This window comes from Trachurus japonicus, unplaced genomic scaffold, assembly GCF_045865225.1.
Source record: "Trachurus japonicus isolate A0001 unplaced genomic scaffold, Traja_1.0 AP030142.1".
NCBI classification, from domain to species: Eukaryota; Metazoa; Chordata; class Actinopteri; order Carangiformes; family Carangidae; genus Trachurus; species Trachurus japonicus.
In genome coordinates this window covers 5,630-21,791 of record NW_028220275.1, presented here as the reverse complement: position 1 = coordinate 21,791, position 16,162 = coordinate 5,630, and the positions used below count along the sequence as shown (strand labels likewise).

Sequence of the window (16,162 nt, the reverse complement as noted above, 5' to 3'; positions counted from 1 at the left end):
GCTCCTCTGTGGAGCTGCAGGAGATCTGCAGGTGAACAGGCTGAAGAGCAGCGACATCCTCGTCCTCTTTTTTTTTTTTTCAGCGCCGTCGTTACAGGTGATTCACATCTATGTCCGTGTAGGTTACATTTATTGTCTGACCTTCCTTCATGGGGGCTGCTGCACATACTGTCAGTCCTCCTGTGTAACTTTTTGCTGCTAAATATGACTGAAGGCACGTGAACTCTGCACGTGTCGACACGTCCCCATGAGTTGACGACATAAGGAGCTAATAAAATAAATAAATAACCGATAGTATTAATCGGTCAAAGTTCTTGTTATCGGTTAACGGTTAAACGGTTAATCATGTGCATCCCTACATGACAATAACTTCCATTCACAATTTTGTATAGCGCTTTTACAGTGACTCAAAGACGCTTTACAGATGCAGTAGTACATGAGGCGCAAAAAAAAAAACGTATGGGTAGGGGAGGTTAAATGCTTGGGTGAAAAGGAAAGTCTTCAGTCTGGATTTGAAGAGGGGAAGTGATGGAGAGTCTCTGATGGGCTGGGGAAGGGAGTTCCAGAGGCGGGGGGTTTTATTATACAACAGTCAAAAGCCAATACTTACAATAGTTTATTTTAGCAGAACTCTGCAACATATAGCCTAATTTCTATCTCAGTTATTCTTAAATTTTCAGTTTCATGGTAAAACAATCGCTCAGCAGTCCCCACATAAATAAAGCAGATCTACTTATTGGTGTGCGTTTCAAACCCAAAGTTGTTCCTCACTGTCCACCGTCATTCAGCATTCAAAAATATATCATGTTATCTGCAATAACGTTCTTTGAAGACAGACAGCAGAGAGTCCACTCAGGACAGGTTAAAGGTTAGGAGCCAGAGAGGCTCCCACGACAGAGTGTCCTGTGGAAATTTACAAGGGATTGTTGTGTCCTGGTGCCGAGACTAGGCAGTCGCCATATTTTGTCTACTGATATGTGTTTGGGAACTATAAAGATAGTGAGCCTGAGAACATCTTCAGTTCACTCACCCACTGACCGTGTGCTCTGTGTGTGACTCCATTCATGAATGTTTATTAAAACTCAAAGATGGCCGACGTGTGAAGCTTTTCTTTTTAAGTCTTCATTGAACAATGAGAACTTTTTGCCACCACACCTGCCATTATGCTGTTGTAATTATTTACTTTATTTTCATCTACGGTATTTGAATTGTAACCTAAAAAACATTCAATCAATCTGTTAGAAGAGCATAAGAGCTGATTATTAAACCTTGTTTTCTTGTTATCAAGAGAAGTGTCATGTTTGATCATTCCTCAGAATGTAACTGATTCTGCTAATTATTCAAAGTTTTATCGATCAGTCTAATTACTGTAAATAATACAGTGAGCCCAGTGCGTAATTCTGCACCACGGCACCGCTGGAGGAGAAAGGAGGGAGAGGGAGACCATGATGAATGGTTAATAACTCGTTTCAGATTAGAACTGTTGTCATTGCTGTAACTTTGTGCCGAACCGGGTCCAGCATTAGAGAGGGCAGCGCACCAAAACAACACCGCGTGCGCTCTGAGCCGCTGACGCCGTTAACAGCTGCAGAAACACGTCACGTCGCCACTTTCACACCTGCAGCTAATTCACAACACCGACAGAACAAGAGTACGTCAGGCTCATTGACATGCAGATCGCATTAATGTGGTGGTTTGCATTGACCATCTAGGGTTAAAACAGGGCGTGTACAGGGCGGAACGTGAAGCGGATTCAGCTGTGCACACTTGTAGGAACTCTGATTTATAAAGGGAAGTTTGCTTGAACGTACGTGTGCGTACGCATGGTTTTATAAATCTGAATATTTAGCCTACTGGCGCACGCAAACCTTGGCTTTTGGGCGTACGTACACTTTTAGTAACGATCCCACGCACAGTTTTATAAATGAGACCCCAGGACTGTAAATAAAAGGTTAATCACAAATTATCAAACTGCTCGTCCTACTTGTACAAAGTCTAACCTGATCACCTTTGTCTTCTTCCTGCTTCAACACTCATCAAGCTCCACCCTGATCATGTGTTTCCTTGTTCCCTCCCCTTCAGATCTACAGTTTGAAGATGGGCGGAACCAACATGTGGTGAAGAGGAGGAGCTGACAGGCCCCGTTCACTGCAGAGACACATGTTGTTTAGATCAGAGCTCAAACTAGTTTCACTTCTGAGCAACAGAAACTCAGACAGTCGTCGTCTGTGAGAGGTGAAATGGCGCAGAAAGGAGTTCATCTGGACCAGGAGACCTTCTCTTGTTCCATCTGTCTGGATCTACTGAAGGATCCAGTGACTATTCCCTGTGGACACAGCTACTGCTTCAACTGTATTAAAACCAACTGGGATGAAGAGGATGGGAAGAAAATCTACAGCTGTCCTCAGTGTAGGAAGAACTTCACACCAAGACCTGACCTGGTGAAAAATATCATGTTTACAGCTCTACTGGATGAGCTGAAGAAGACTGGACTCCAAGCTGCTCCTGCTGATCACTGCTATGCTGGACCTGAAGATGTGGCCTGTGATTTCTGCACTGGGATAAAACTCACAGCTGTCAAGTCCTGTCTGCAATGTCTGGTCTCTTATTGTGAGAAACACCTGCAGCCTCATTATGAATCTCCTTCATTTAAGAAACACAAGCTGGTGGAGCCCTCCAAGAAGCTCCAGGAAAACATCTGTTCTCGTCATGATGAGGTGATGAAGATGTTCTGCCGCACTGATCAGCAGTGTATCTGTTATCTCTGCTCTGTGGATGAACATAAAGGCCACGACACAGTCTCAGCTGCAGCAGAAAGGACTGAGAGGCAGAGAGAGCTGGAGCTGAGTCGACAAAAAATCCAGCAGAGAATCCAGGACACAGAGAAAGATGTGAAGGTGCTTCAACAGGAGGTGGAGGCCATCAATGGCTCTGCTGATAAAGCAGTGGAGGACAATGAGAAGATCTTCACTCAGCTGATCAGTCTCATGGAGAAAAGAAGCTCTGAGCTGAAGCAGCAGATCAGATCCCAGCAGGAAACTCAAGTGAGTGGAGTCAAAGAGCTTCAGAAGAAGCTAGAGCAGGAGATCACTGAGCTGAAGAGGAAAGACGCTGAGCTGAAGCTGCTGTCACACACAGAGGATCACACCCAGTTTCTACACAACTACCCCTCACTGTCAGCACTCAGTCCATCTACACACTCATCCAGCATCAATATCCGTCCTCTCAGACACTTTGAGGATGTGACAGCAGCTGTGTCAGAGCTCAGAGACAAACTACAGGACCTTCTGAGAGACAAATGGACAAACATCTCACTGACAGTGACTGAAGTGGATGTTTTACTGTCACCACCACCAGAGCCCAGGACCAGAGCTGGATTCTTAAGATATTCACAGGAAATCACACTGGATCCAAATACAGCAAACACATGGCTGTTGTTATCAGTAGGAAACAGAAAAGTAACAGTGGTGAGTGAAGAACAGTCTTATTCTAGTCACCCAGACAGATTCACTTCATATCGTCAGGTCCTGAGTAGAGAGAGTCTGACTGGACGTTGTTACTGGGAGGTGGAGTGGAGAGGAGGAGGAATTTCTGTAGCAGTCACATACAAGAATATCAGCAGAGCAGGGAGGTGGGATGAATGTGTGTTTGGATATAATGACAAATCTTGGGCGTTAGATTGTGACCACAACGGTTATAGATTTTTGCACAGTAACATCCAGACTCCAGTCTCAGGTCCTCAGTCCTCCAGAGTAGGAGTGTACCTGGATCACAGAGCAGGTATTCTGTCCTTCTACAGCGTCTCTGAAACCATGACTCTCCTCCACAGAGTCCAGACCACATTCACTCAGCCTCTACATGCTGGACTTTCTCTTCACTTTTTTGATGCAATCACAGCAGAGTTGTGTAAACTCAAATAGACAAAGATCATTGAAGGTGCAGTTGGTTAAAATCTGTATTTTAGTTAACCACTTTCTTTAGTCTCCATGTTTGTTGCTAAAAGCTCATTGCTGTTGTGTCTTTGCACTGCACAGAGATCACCTGTCAATCAAACATTGTGGGCGGGACTTTGACCTCTTGTCATTTCTTGTTGTGTTGATGTTTGAGTTTGTTGAGGTGGAGCTGGAGCCGTGGAGGAGATCACTGCTCATGATGATGTTTCTTTTTTTTTGTCATTAAAGTTTTTTTATTTTATTTTTTATGTAAACACATACAAACAGACAGTATTGTTTTCAGGTATATAACGGCCCATGATAAATGCTCATATTTGAAACAACCAATCTAAACATTCATCAGTTACATTCACATCAGTGCAGTCAGTCAACACATTGCCACATCATTACATTTGAGAAAGCGGTCCCATGACCTCTTGAAATTGTCCACATCATCATTGATTCTGGCTAACATGTGTTCATATGATACAACCTCCAACATTACCTCTATCCATTTTTTAACATCTGGAGAGGATGTACTTTTCCATACTCTGAGAATCATTCGAGCAGCTGTAACAACCCCTAACTTTATCACTACAAGGTTACATTTGGGTATATTGGGCAGTTCTGTTTGGTCTCCCAGTAGGCACACTCTTGGTGATATCGGTATTGTTAACCCCACCCATTTCCCTATATATTCAAGCACTTTTTCCCAGAATGGGTTAATGAATTTACACTCCCAAATAGCATGCAAGTATGTTCCTGTTTCTTCTTGACATTTCCAACATAAATTATTAGCTAACAGGCCCATTCTATAGAGTTTAGATGGGGTGAAATAAAACCTATGTATTAATTTGTAGGGGTGTCAACAATAATCGATTCGGCGATGCATTGCAATGCGGGACATGCACGATTCAGCATCGATGCGGCAACGTGCCATAATCGATTATGTCACTGTTTATTTTCTGGCCTCAAATAAAGTTGTGAAGTTTCAATTACCTCCGGGGGCGTTTACGGAGCAACGACATGCGCGTGGCGCAGCTGGGCGCAGCCTGTAGTTGCTAAGTGGCAGCAGTAGCAGTGTTGCCGCTGGATTTCTTTTTCCTTTTTTTATTTTTCACCCGCGGTCGGGTTGAGAATTAATTAATTAACGCTCGTGAGTCCGGTCGTGTTGGGTCCGAGATTCAACAAGCCGGTCGGGTTTTACCGTTACTACAGGCAGTATCAGTATGCCCGTTCATCAAACACAGTAGAGGAGGGGGAGTGACTGAGCCCAGGCTGTGTAAGACGGGGGTCTCTGATGCAGATACAGAGAGAGAGAGACCTCCGTGCCGTGTAAAAACAACAACAACAGAAAGTGTCACGACTTCCTGTATCTGGCCCTTCAAAATAAAAGCCCCATAGTCTTTCATATAGTTCAGTCATATTGATTTTGAGTTAATGTTGACAAGACACGGCTCCAAAGGTTTGTTTGTTTTTTCCTGCGACCAATCGACCAATGAAATTTTGGTCGGCTAATTTTTGGGGGCAGCCCTAGAAGTGATTTACGTTTTCTTTTTCAGGTTTGAAAATCCCATATCCAATACCTGTACCATTCAATTTTATTTTATTTCATGACATTTATGTCAAAGATACAGGAGAGTGATAATACATAGCAGCCGATAAAATCTGTTGTTCAATATCTCATGGCTGATGAAAAATTTGCCGTGTTGTGCAGTAGAATTTTGATGCATTGCAATGCATCGCAATGCATCGTAGAATCGAATCGAATCGAATCGTTACCTGCTGAATCGTAATCGAATCGAATCGTGAGGGCAGTGCCAATGCACACCCCTATTAATTTGTACTGGGTAAATTTCCCCCTAGCCTCCTTTATATATTTCCCTGAGTTTGCTAATATTCTTAGCCAGGTTTCATTATTCAATTCACATCTTAGGTCTTTCTGCCAGACATATTTCAAATTTTGACAGATGTTTTCCTGTAACCCATTAAAGATTCTGTAAAATACAGCTGCCTTGCGTGTTATATCAGGTAATTTAAGAAATTCCATCACTGGATTCTTGTCTTGAATGAGTTGACCCTTAGTTATACTGTCTCTGATTTGTAAGAACTTCCAAAAATTATTTTTACTTTCCAAATTGTATTTTTTCTTAAGTTCTGAAAAAGAAATAAACACTCTATCAGAGTATAGGTCATTTACATTACATATTCCTTTCATAAGCCATTGCTTCCAGTAAACAGTCTTTTTCCCGATACGTATGGCAGGATTGTGCTATATAGAGGCATATGATTGTCTTAGATGTGACATACCACACATCTTATGCACTTCTCTCCAAACAGTCTTAGAATGAGCTAGCACCGGGTTTGAGGAGTAGTCCTGTCCATTAGAAGTTGGTCCATGTGAGAGAACATCCAAAGGCTTGTAGGGGTTTGTTAGTTCCTGTTCAATTTTAATCCAGCTCAGCTCCGGGTCGGTTCCGACCCAATGTTTAGCCAGTCTGAACATTTCAAACGACAGATTATATAGTCTGACATTGGGTAGAGCCAGTCCTCCTATGTTCCTTGGTGACCACATTTTCTTTATGTTAATCCTTGGTCTCTTCTTGTCCCATAAAAAGTCTTTGACAATTGTGTCATATTGCTTAAAGAGCTGTGGCGTTATACAAACAGGTAACATCATGGAAACATAATTGAATTGTGGGGCAACCACCATTTTAATCACATTAATTTTCCCCCATAAACTAAGTTTCAATTTTTCCCATTTGTCCAGATTCAGTTTTATCTTTTGAAGGAGTGGTTCCATATTGGACAACATTATTTCATCCAAATTTGGATTTAACTGAATACCCAAGTATTTCATACCTGAAGGTATCCATTTGAAATTGAACGATTTAACACAACTAGAGTGACATGTGTTTGACAAAGGCATAGCCTCTGACTTGTGCCAATTTATCTTATAACCTGATAGTTTAGAGTATGTGTTAATACATTCTAATAACACCGGCAGGGAATTGACAGGGTCTGCTATGACTGCTAAGATATCGTCAGCATACATAAAAAGCTTGTGCTCTCTTCCCCCCGCAGACACACCTTTGATTCTCATATTAGCTCTGATTGCTGAGGCCAGTGGTTCCAATACTATCGTGAAGAGTAGTGGAGAGAGAGCGCATCCCTGTCTGGTCCCTCTGGAAAGGCAGAATAAGTTTGATGTCAGCCCATTTGTGAGGACAGCTGCTCTCGGGTTGGAATAAAGTATCTTCACCCAGTTACAGAAATCAGTCCCAAATCCAAATTTGGAAAGGGCTAACATGAGAAACCCCCACTCCACCCGGTCAAAAGCCTTCTCGGCGTCAAGTGAGAGGGCTGCGACCGGTATCGAACTGGAGCGATTCATATGTATGAGATGTATGAGTCTCCGCATATTATCAGCTGAGGACCTATTTTTAATAAATCCTACTTGATCACCATGTATGATGTCTGGTAACACCTTCCCTACACGTGACGCCAGTGTCTTTGTCAGAATTTTGAAATCTACACCAAGAAGGCTTACAGGTCTGAAATTAGATGGTTCTGATGTATCTCTATCCTTCTTAGGGATTAGAGTAATTAATGCATCATTAAATGAGTCAGGCAGAGCACCTATTTCAAATGCTTCTCTATATACTTTAAGTAGAATGGGGGCCAAGATATCAATATACTTCTTGTAGTATTCAACTGGGAAGCCATCCATTCCTGGTGACTTCCCAGTTTTCATGGAGAGAATGGTAGCTTTAATCTCTTCTTCTGTTATAGGAGCATCCAGCTGTTTTTTTTGTTCATTTGAGATATTAGGCATGTTGAGACCTGCGAAAAATGTCTCTGCATCTTCTGTATCAAGCGCACAGGTGGATGTGTAGAGGTCTTTATAAAACTTTTCAAAGGTCTCATTAATGTCTTTTGATTAAGTCACTATTCCATTGCCTTTTTTAATCATTGGGATGTTATTAGAGTTGTCTTGTTGTTTCAATTGTCGGGCTAATAATTTGCCATTCTTTTCACCTCCTTCATAAAAATTGGACTTGAGTCTGAATAAAGCATATTCAGCTTTTTTATTATATATATCATGTAACTGATATTTCAAATTACATATGGTTTGGTATAATTGATCTGAATGATGCTTTGCCAGGTCTTTCTCCAAATTACGTATCTCTTGGTCTAATCTTGCTTCTTTCTTTCTATTTTCTTTTTTCAATTTTGAAGAGTGGGCAATGATTTTCCCTCTTATGAATGCCTTAGATGCTTCCCAAACGGAGGATATTTTTTCTGTGGAACCAATATTTGTTTCAAAGAAAAATTTAAGGTCCTCTGATAATGCGTCACTAAAAGATTTGTCTTTCAGCAGTATGGTATTGAGTCTCCAGCGACCCCTTCTTATTTTATCTGTATTCAGGTCAACATGTAATTCCACTGTGCCATGATCACTAAGCAGTCCCTCCAGGATTTCGCGGGCTTTTTTTGTGATTGTTGCGGACTAAAATGCCTGATTTTGCAGCCACATTTTGAAAAAGTTGCAGTGCATGTTGCGATGTTTTAAGCGCTTTTGTTGCGATTAAATTGCGGGAGACAGCAAAAGTTGCAAAAAAAAGTTGCAATTTTGCTCTGAATAATTAAAAATCAAAGGAAAATTTAAAATTTTGAAATGTCACAAAATAATGTGAGGTCCTGTTATACCAGCAATTTTCCACTTGTTAAGAAAGGCACAGGAAAATTACATAGAGTTGAAAGTTGTTTTACTTTTAATTAAAACGTCTGTTTAAAAATCGTGGTAAAAGAACTGTTTTATTAAAACAGTCCAGTCTTTGAATAAAAAGGGGAGGGTGGCTACTCAAGTCCAGGGCCAGGGCCTTAGGATGGGGGAAGGGGCACCTGGCCGCCGGCTGCTCCGCTCCGGCCCTGCAGTGGCGCACTCACTGGATTCCCCCTCGGCAGGTGCTGCGGGGGGGGACACAGCCTCGGGTGGTCAACCAGGACAACTCACACTCAACACGTTCAACTCAGCTTGTGTTCCTTTACTTATCACTTTGTGCACGTTGTATCAAGTTTCTTGCCGTCAGCCCAGCCACGCTGTTCCTCCGTGGACTCACTTTCGACCTCCGCTCCGTCCAGACTCGCACTCTCTGCTGTGTAACTCGCGGAAAGCACCGACAATTGGTCCAATTTGCGGAAAAGTTGCGGTGATTGTACAAAATTGCAAGATCGCAAAAATTCGCGGGGATTGGCTGAATTTGCGTTAATTGTTGCGATCGCAACATCGCAAATTCCTGGAGGGACTGACTAAGGGCAATGGCACCTATCTCACAATTCACAACTGAATCTACTAACGTATTTGATATCAGGAAAAAATCAATCCTTGAATGTGATTTGTGGCAGTGAGAGTAAAAGGTGTATTCTCTCTCACGTGGGTTCACTAATCTCCATATAGCCTATCTACCAAATTAAGGTCCTCTGCCAACATTTTAATTGCAGCTCTGTCTTTTGGTGAAGATTTACCACTGGGTCTGCTCCTGTCAATCATCCCATCCATTACCTGATTGAAGTCACCTGCCATTATAACCTGACCTTCCATATGTCCTATCACTCTATTGATTTCATGGAAAAAATCAGGCTCCTCTTTGTTTGGAGCATAGATATTACATAATATTGTCCTAATCCCATTGATCAAGGCTTCAATACAGATAAATCGTCCTTCCATGTCACTGTGTTGTTTTAGCATGACAAAGCTCAAGTTTTTATTAATGAGAATCATCACCCCATTCCTTTTGGTCGAGTAGGAGCTATGATAGATCTTCCCCACCCAACCTCTTTTAAATTTCATTGCCTCTTCATCCCCCAATATATGTGACTCTTGGATAAATACTATATCTGTATTTTTGGATTTTAAATATGTCAGAACCTTCTTCCTTTTAATGTAGCTCCCACATCCATTTATGTTCCACGATATGATATTAATATACCTGTCAGCAATAATTCTCAGGTTTGTAATAGTACTGTGACCGTGACTGCAATTTATCCATCATGGTTGTAATTTTCACACACAAAAAAAATGTTTAAACTGTTCAGAGCATTATTAGGCCAACACACTGTCTTAGCACACAAAACCAACATAAACAAAAACAACGAACCCCCAAGCAAAGCAACCCAGAACTTACGGTTGCTAAGCGACCCCCTCCCGTCCTGACTGAACACGGACTGAACTAAAAAACCTTGACTTGGTCCGTGGGGCGTGGTTTCCTAGGCAACCCAACCATCCGGCCCCGACAAATCCATCAAAATAAAAGTTACCTTATTTCCATGAATTCACATACACTCCGCCATGTTCTCATTATCAAGTCCCGTGGTCCTATTTTGGATCTTGCATAAACCTCTCTGCCTCCTTGCTGTCTCGGAACGTTTTCTTTTGTCCCTTCCATGTAAAGATGAGTGTTGCAGGGTATACGAGCCTGTGTCTCACATTAAGCTCGTGCAGGCGTCTCTTCAGCGGGTTGAATGCTTTTCTTTTCTCTGCCAGCTCCCTCGTCAGGTCTTCAAAAAAAGACAGCTTGCAGCCCTCCCACTCGATTCCACGTTTCTCCTTTGCCACCTGTAGCACCTTGTCTCGTGCTGATGAACGTAGGAAGCGTATCATGATGGTCCGAGGTGGTTGATTCGGGTCAGGCATGGGGGCGAGAGACCGATGCGCGCGTTCTATCTCAAAACCGGAGCCAGTGAGACCAAGCCCCTCAGACAGAATCTTCTCTATATACTGCATCATTTTGCCCGTCTCCTCTTTACCTTCTTTCAGTCCCACCATCCTGATATTATTCCTTCTGCTTCGGTTTTCAAGGTCTTCCACACGTGTCCACAGTGCTTCCAGTCTTTTATCACATTTCTCCATGTTTTTCTCCATCCCTGCATGCATGTCTTCCATGTCCGATATCCGCTGTTCTGCTTCTCCAAGTCGTTCTTGAATGTTTTCCACCGAGTCTTTTAGTTCTTTTGTTGTCTCTTTAATCGCGACCACGTCCCCCGCCACTATTTGCAGAGTAGCGCTCATTTTTCGTATTTCCTCAAACATATTTTCATCTATGTTTTTTCCAGCGCCAGGGTCGTTTGCATTTTTCGGCGGGGGTCTGCTGCTCTCTGGTGTCGTCGCAGGCGACGTGTTCCAAGGTGGTGGACTGACTCTCGTAGCGTTAACGTTAGCTTGCTTGCTTCTAGTCGCCGCGCCTTTGAAAAAGTTAGCCTTGTTATTGTTTGCCATTTCGTCGAGAAGTCGCACACTGTCGGTCCACTACGAACAATAGGTCCGTTTAAGTAGAGGCCACTAGTATTATGTTGAAAAACGGAGTGTATGTTTCTTAAATTATGTAATTAGTTGATGGTCGTCTGGAGCTCTCCTAGTGTGCCGCCATCTTTCCCGACGGTCCCACGTGACTCCCATGATGATGTTTCTTTACCTAAACTCACATTTCTCCACATGAAAATAGAAACTTCTCTGAGATCTAAGTTGATGTGTTTGTTAGTTGTTTATCTTTACACTGCCTGGGCTATTGGGATATTTAGTTTTCAGTAATCTCTAGTTCAATTTCCCGAGATGTGTTTGTCAGATCAAATGTTGTTGTTTAAATCCATCCATAAATAAGGTCTGTGGGGTTTTATGATAATCACCAATTAGTGGATGATTTATTATTTTCTTTTCCGTGGAGGAGATCAGTCCTCATGATGATGTTTCTTTACCTAAACTTAAATTTCTCTACATGAAAATAGAAACGTATGATAAATAATGTAGAAATAAACTATGTGAATGATGTGAACATAAGTGAGATGAATAAAATGGTTTCTCTTCGAAAATGATGTATTTTCTTCTCTATTCATTTTAGGGTATCATTCAGGGATAGATGTGGCCAAAACTATAACATAGCCTACTTTAATTTTATTGACAGCTTCATTTATGTTTTTTAAAATTAAATGCTTCAAGTGTTTTTTCAGATCATTTTTCTGTTGCACATGGAAATATTTTAAAATATAATGATGTAATTAATATACAAGATAAATATAGGCCTACAAAAAGTGAATACCATATAGATAGATGATTTTTCTGTAAGATTCAGATGTAAAATATCTTTGAAAATGTAAAGTTAAATCTCTAAAAACATTAAAATGTTCATACACCTCATTTTCCCACCCTGGTCAGAAATAAACCATCAACACACAGTCTGCACAACCGAGCAGACAGCATAATCACACACCTAATACGCTTCTACAATAGCTTTTTCCCAGCCACAGTGAGAGTCATGGCAAACACAAAATAAATAAAACTGTTACACCACCGACTTCACTGCCACTTTTGCACTTTAATGGACCTCACATAAATGTTTCAATTTGTGTTCTAAACCTAGGCCTAATTGTTATGTTTTTTGGAACAACTTAGTTAAGGTAGGAGGTGTGTGTTGTTGAAGTAACCACCTAAAGCACTGGGGGAAACACTGTTGTTTTTTGTTGTTGTTGTGTGTGTTGTTTTTTGTGACTTCTGTTGTGAGCAGTTCAGTGGCCAATAAAAACATATTTTGGCCAGTAAAATTTTACACCTTACCTCCCATTGTGCTGCTGTAATTATTAACTTTATTTTAATCTACTGTATTTGAATTGTAACCTATAAAACATTCAATCAATCTGTTAGAAGAGCATAAGAGCTGATTATAAAACCTTGAAAACAAAATGAATTGATGCCAAATGAGAAATGAGCAGGACGGTAAATAAAAGGTTAAACATACAGTATCAAACTGCTCCTCCTACTGGAACAAAGTCAAACCTGATCACCTCCCTCTTCTTCCTGCTCAAACACAGTGAGCTCCACCCTGTTCATGTGTTTCCTTGTTCCCTCCCCTTCAGATCTACAGTTTGAAGATGGGTGGAACCAACATGTGGTGAAGAGGAGGAACTGACAGGCCCCGTTCACTGCAGAGACACATGTTGTTTAGATCAGAGCTAAAACTAGTTTGACTTTTGAGCAACAGAAACTCAGACAGTCGTCGTCTGTGAGAGGTGAAATGGCGCAGAAAGGAGTTCATCTGGACCAGGAGACCTTCTCTTGTTCCATCTGTCTGGATCTACTGAAGGATCCAGTGACTATTCCCTGTGGACACAGCTACTGCTTCAACTGTATTAAAACCCACTGGGATGGAGAGGATGGGAGGGAAATCTACAGCTGTCCTCAGTGTAGGCAGAACTTCACACCAAGACCTGACCTGGTGAAAAACACCATGTTTGCAGCTTTACTGGAGGAGCTGAAGAAGACTGGACTCCAAGCTGCTCCTGCTGATCACTGCTATGCTGGACCTGAAGATGTGGCCTGTGATGTCTGCACTGGGATAAAACTCACAGCTGTCAAGTCCTGTCTGCAATGTCTGGTCTCTTATTGTGAGAAACACCTGCAGCCTCATTATGAATCTCCTTCATTTAAGAAACACAAGCTGGTGGAGCCCTCCAAGAAGCTCCAGGAGAACATCTGCTCTCGTCATGATGAGGTGATGAAGATGTTCTGCCGCACTGATCAGCAGTGTATCTGTTATCTCTGCTCTGTGGATGAACATAAAGGCCACGACACAGTCTCAGCTGCAGCAGAAAGGACTGAGAGGCAGAGAGAGCTGGAGCTGAGTCGACAGAAAATCCAGCAGAGAATCCAGGACACAGAGAAAGATGTGAAGGTGCTTCAACAGGAGGTGGAGGCCATCAATGGCTCTGCTGATAAAGCAGTGGAGGACAGTGAGAAGATCTTCACTCAGCTGATCCGTCTCATGGAGAAAAGAAGCTCTGAGCTGAAGCAGCAGATCAGATCCCAGCAGGAAACTCAAGTGAGTGGAGTCAAAGAGCTTCAGAAGAAGCTGGAGCAGGAGATCACTGAGCTGAAGAGGAAAGACGCTGAGCTGAAGCTGCTGTCACACACAGAGGATCACACCCAGTTTCTACACAACTACCCCTCACTGTCAGCACTCAGTCCATCTACACACTCATCCAGCATCAATATCCGTCCTCTCAGACACTTTGAGGATGTGACAGCAGCTGTGTCAGAGCTCAGAGATCAACTACAGGACCTTCTGAGAGACACATGGACAAACATCTCACTGACAGAGACTCAAGTGGATGTTTTACTGTCACCACCAGAGCCCAGGACCAGAGCTGACTTCTTAAGATATTCACAGGAAATCACACTGGATCCAAACACAGCATACACACGTTTGTTATTATCTGAGGGAAACAGAAAAGTAACATTTATGGGTAAAGATCAGTCTTATTCTAGTCACCCAGACAGATTCACTTACTGTTGTCAGGTCCTGAGTAGAGAGAGTCTGACTGGACGTTGTTACTGGGAGGTGGAGTGGAGAGGAGGAAGAGGAGTTGATGTAGCAGTCGCATACAAGAATATCAGCAGAGCAGGGGATGAAAGTTGGTTTGGAGGTAATGACAAATCTTGGGCGTTACTTTGCTCCAACAGTTTCACATTTTGGTTCAACAAGATCCAGACTCCAGTCTCAGGTCCTCAGTCCTCCAGAGTAGGAGTGTACCTGGATCACAGAGCAGGTATTCTGTCCTTCTACAGCGTCTCTGAAACCATGACTCTCCTCCACAGAGTCCAGACCACATTCACTCAGCCTCTAGGCTACATGCTGGAGTTCAGGTTTTCTCTGTTGGAGATACAGCAGAGTTGTGTAAACTCAAATAGACAAAGATCATTGAAGGTGCAGTTGGTTAAAATCTGTATTTTAGTTCATCACTTTCTTTAGTCTCCATGTTTGTTGCTAAAAGCTCATTGCTGTTGTGTCTCTGCACTGCACAGAGATCACCTGTCAATCAAACATTGTGGGCGGGACTTTGACCTCTTGTCATTTCTTGTTGTGTTGATGTTTGAGTTTGTTGAGGTGGAGCTGGAGCCGTGGAGATCACTGCTCATGATGATGTTTCTTTACCTAAACTCACATTTCTCCATAAAAATAGAGGCTTCTCTGAGCTCTAAATGTTTGTTGCATATTTGTGTTGATGTGTTTTTGTGTTGTTGTCTATCTTACACTGCATGGGCTATTGGGATATTTTCTTGTAAATAATCTAGAATTGCATTTGCAGTGATGTGTTTGTCAAATCAAATGTTGAAATTTAAATCCATCCATAAATAAGGTCTCTGGGGTTTTATGATAATCATCAATTACTGTAAGAGATGATTTGTTATTTTCTTTTCCATTTTTGAGATTCATGTTAAACAAAATGTGTGAATGATGTGAATGTAACTGAAGTGGATACGAGGATAAAGACGAGATGATGGAAAACATGATCACAATTAAGATTACGCGGAGCAAGCCTTATGCTAAGATCTAAGTCTTAGAGGTTTTCTCAGTTTCCTATCCTGAGTGTGTAGAAATCTTAATTTGCAACATGTATGCTATATGTTGACGGTGGCTTTTGAACTGGACCATTTTCTATTGAACTACTGGTAAAGTTTATTATTAACTACCACTATATCACTTTTTTTTCTTTTTTGGAGCTTTCTGTGCTTTCCTGTGTTTTGCTTTTCATTTCTTTCTCTCTCTCTCTCTCTCTCTGTCTCTTTGACACACACACAAACACACATATGCTTTTTTTTAATCTGCATTTTGGGAACTTCTGTTATTTTAAATGTGCTTTTGAAATAAAGTTTGACTTTGCCTCATCCTGTTTTATTTGTATTTCAGTTTATTTTATTTATTGGGCATCTTTATTATGTAGTGGAGCATGTATCTTGGTTTTTTTTGTACAATTCGGTTCATGTTTTTAATGAGTGTAACTTTACTTTCCGTAGGATCCAAGATGGTGGAGTGAGAAGCAGCTTTTTGCAGGCTCTGTGAAAATAAATCCTGCCAAACTCCATGTGGTTCCACATTCCAAGGTCATTGCTTGAAAAACTATGAGGTTTAGATTTTATTTTAAAGCAGAAGTAAGTGATATATTTGTGTTAATATAAGTCTTAAATAGTTATATCTTCCGACAGCAATCACTTACATAGAGTGTTTGGACTGAAACACGGGTCTCTCAGTCCCTCTGCTCTGCTCTGAGCCGAAGAGAAAACATTTATCGTATCCTACAGTTTTTATCCAATGAGGAGAGAGAACGGCATGCAGGGCTGTGTGTGCAGCCAAGGAACGCCGTGAATGTGGCGACGTAGGGACGAGGACTGTTATGGT

At 41.8% G+C, this 16,162-nt stretch overlaps 2 protein-coding genes and 1 pseudogene across 2 annotated transcripts in view; all 3 read left to right on the top strand.

Annotated features, from left to right (window-relative positions):
- Window positions 1-11,790, top strand: part of LOC146960663 (tripartite motif-containing protein 16-like) — a 35,845-nt gene extending 24,055 nt beyond the window's left edge. The window contains exon 3 of the mRNA XM_085772175.1: window positions 11,474-11,790. The gene's annotated coding sequence lies outside the window, so the exon portion shown is untranslated. The remainder of the gene's footprint in view (window positions 1-11,473) is intronic.
- LOC146960664 (tripartite motif-containing protein 16-like) lies at window positions 2,104-4,159 on the top strand. The gene has a single exon (XM_085772169.1). It carries the CDS (start codon window positions 2,241-2,243, stop codon window positions 3,918-3,920), a length of 1,680 nt encoding a protein of 559 aa, XP_085628295.1. The 5' UTR covers window positions 2,104-2,240; the 3' UTR covers window positions 3,921-4,159.
- A 1,193-nt stretch (window positions 11,791-12,983) lies between the features above and the next one.
- Window positions 12,984-15,731, top strand: LOC146960662 (tripartite motif-containing protein 16-like; annotated as a pseudogene).
- Window positions 15,732-16,162: the final 431 nt, after the last annotated feature.

Coding starts and splice junctions, on each gene's coding strand:
- LOC146960664 (XM_085772169.1), top strand. CDS start 2,241: ATGGCGCAGAAAGGAGTTCATCTGGACCAGGAGACCTTCTCTTGTTCC.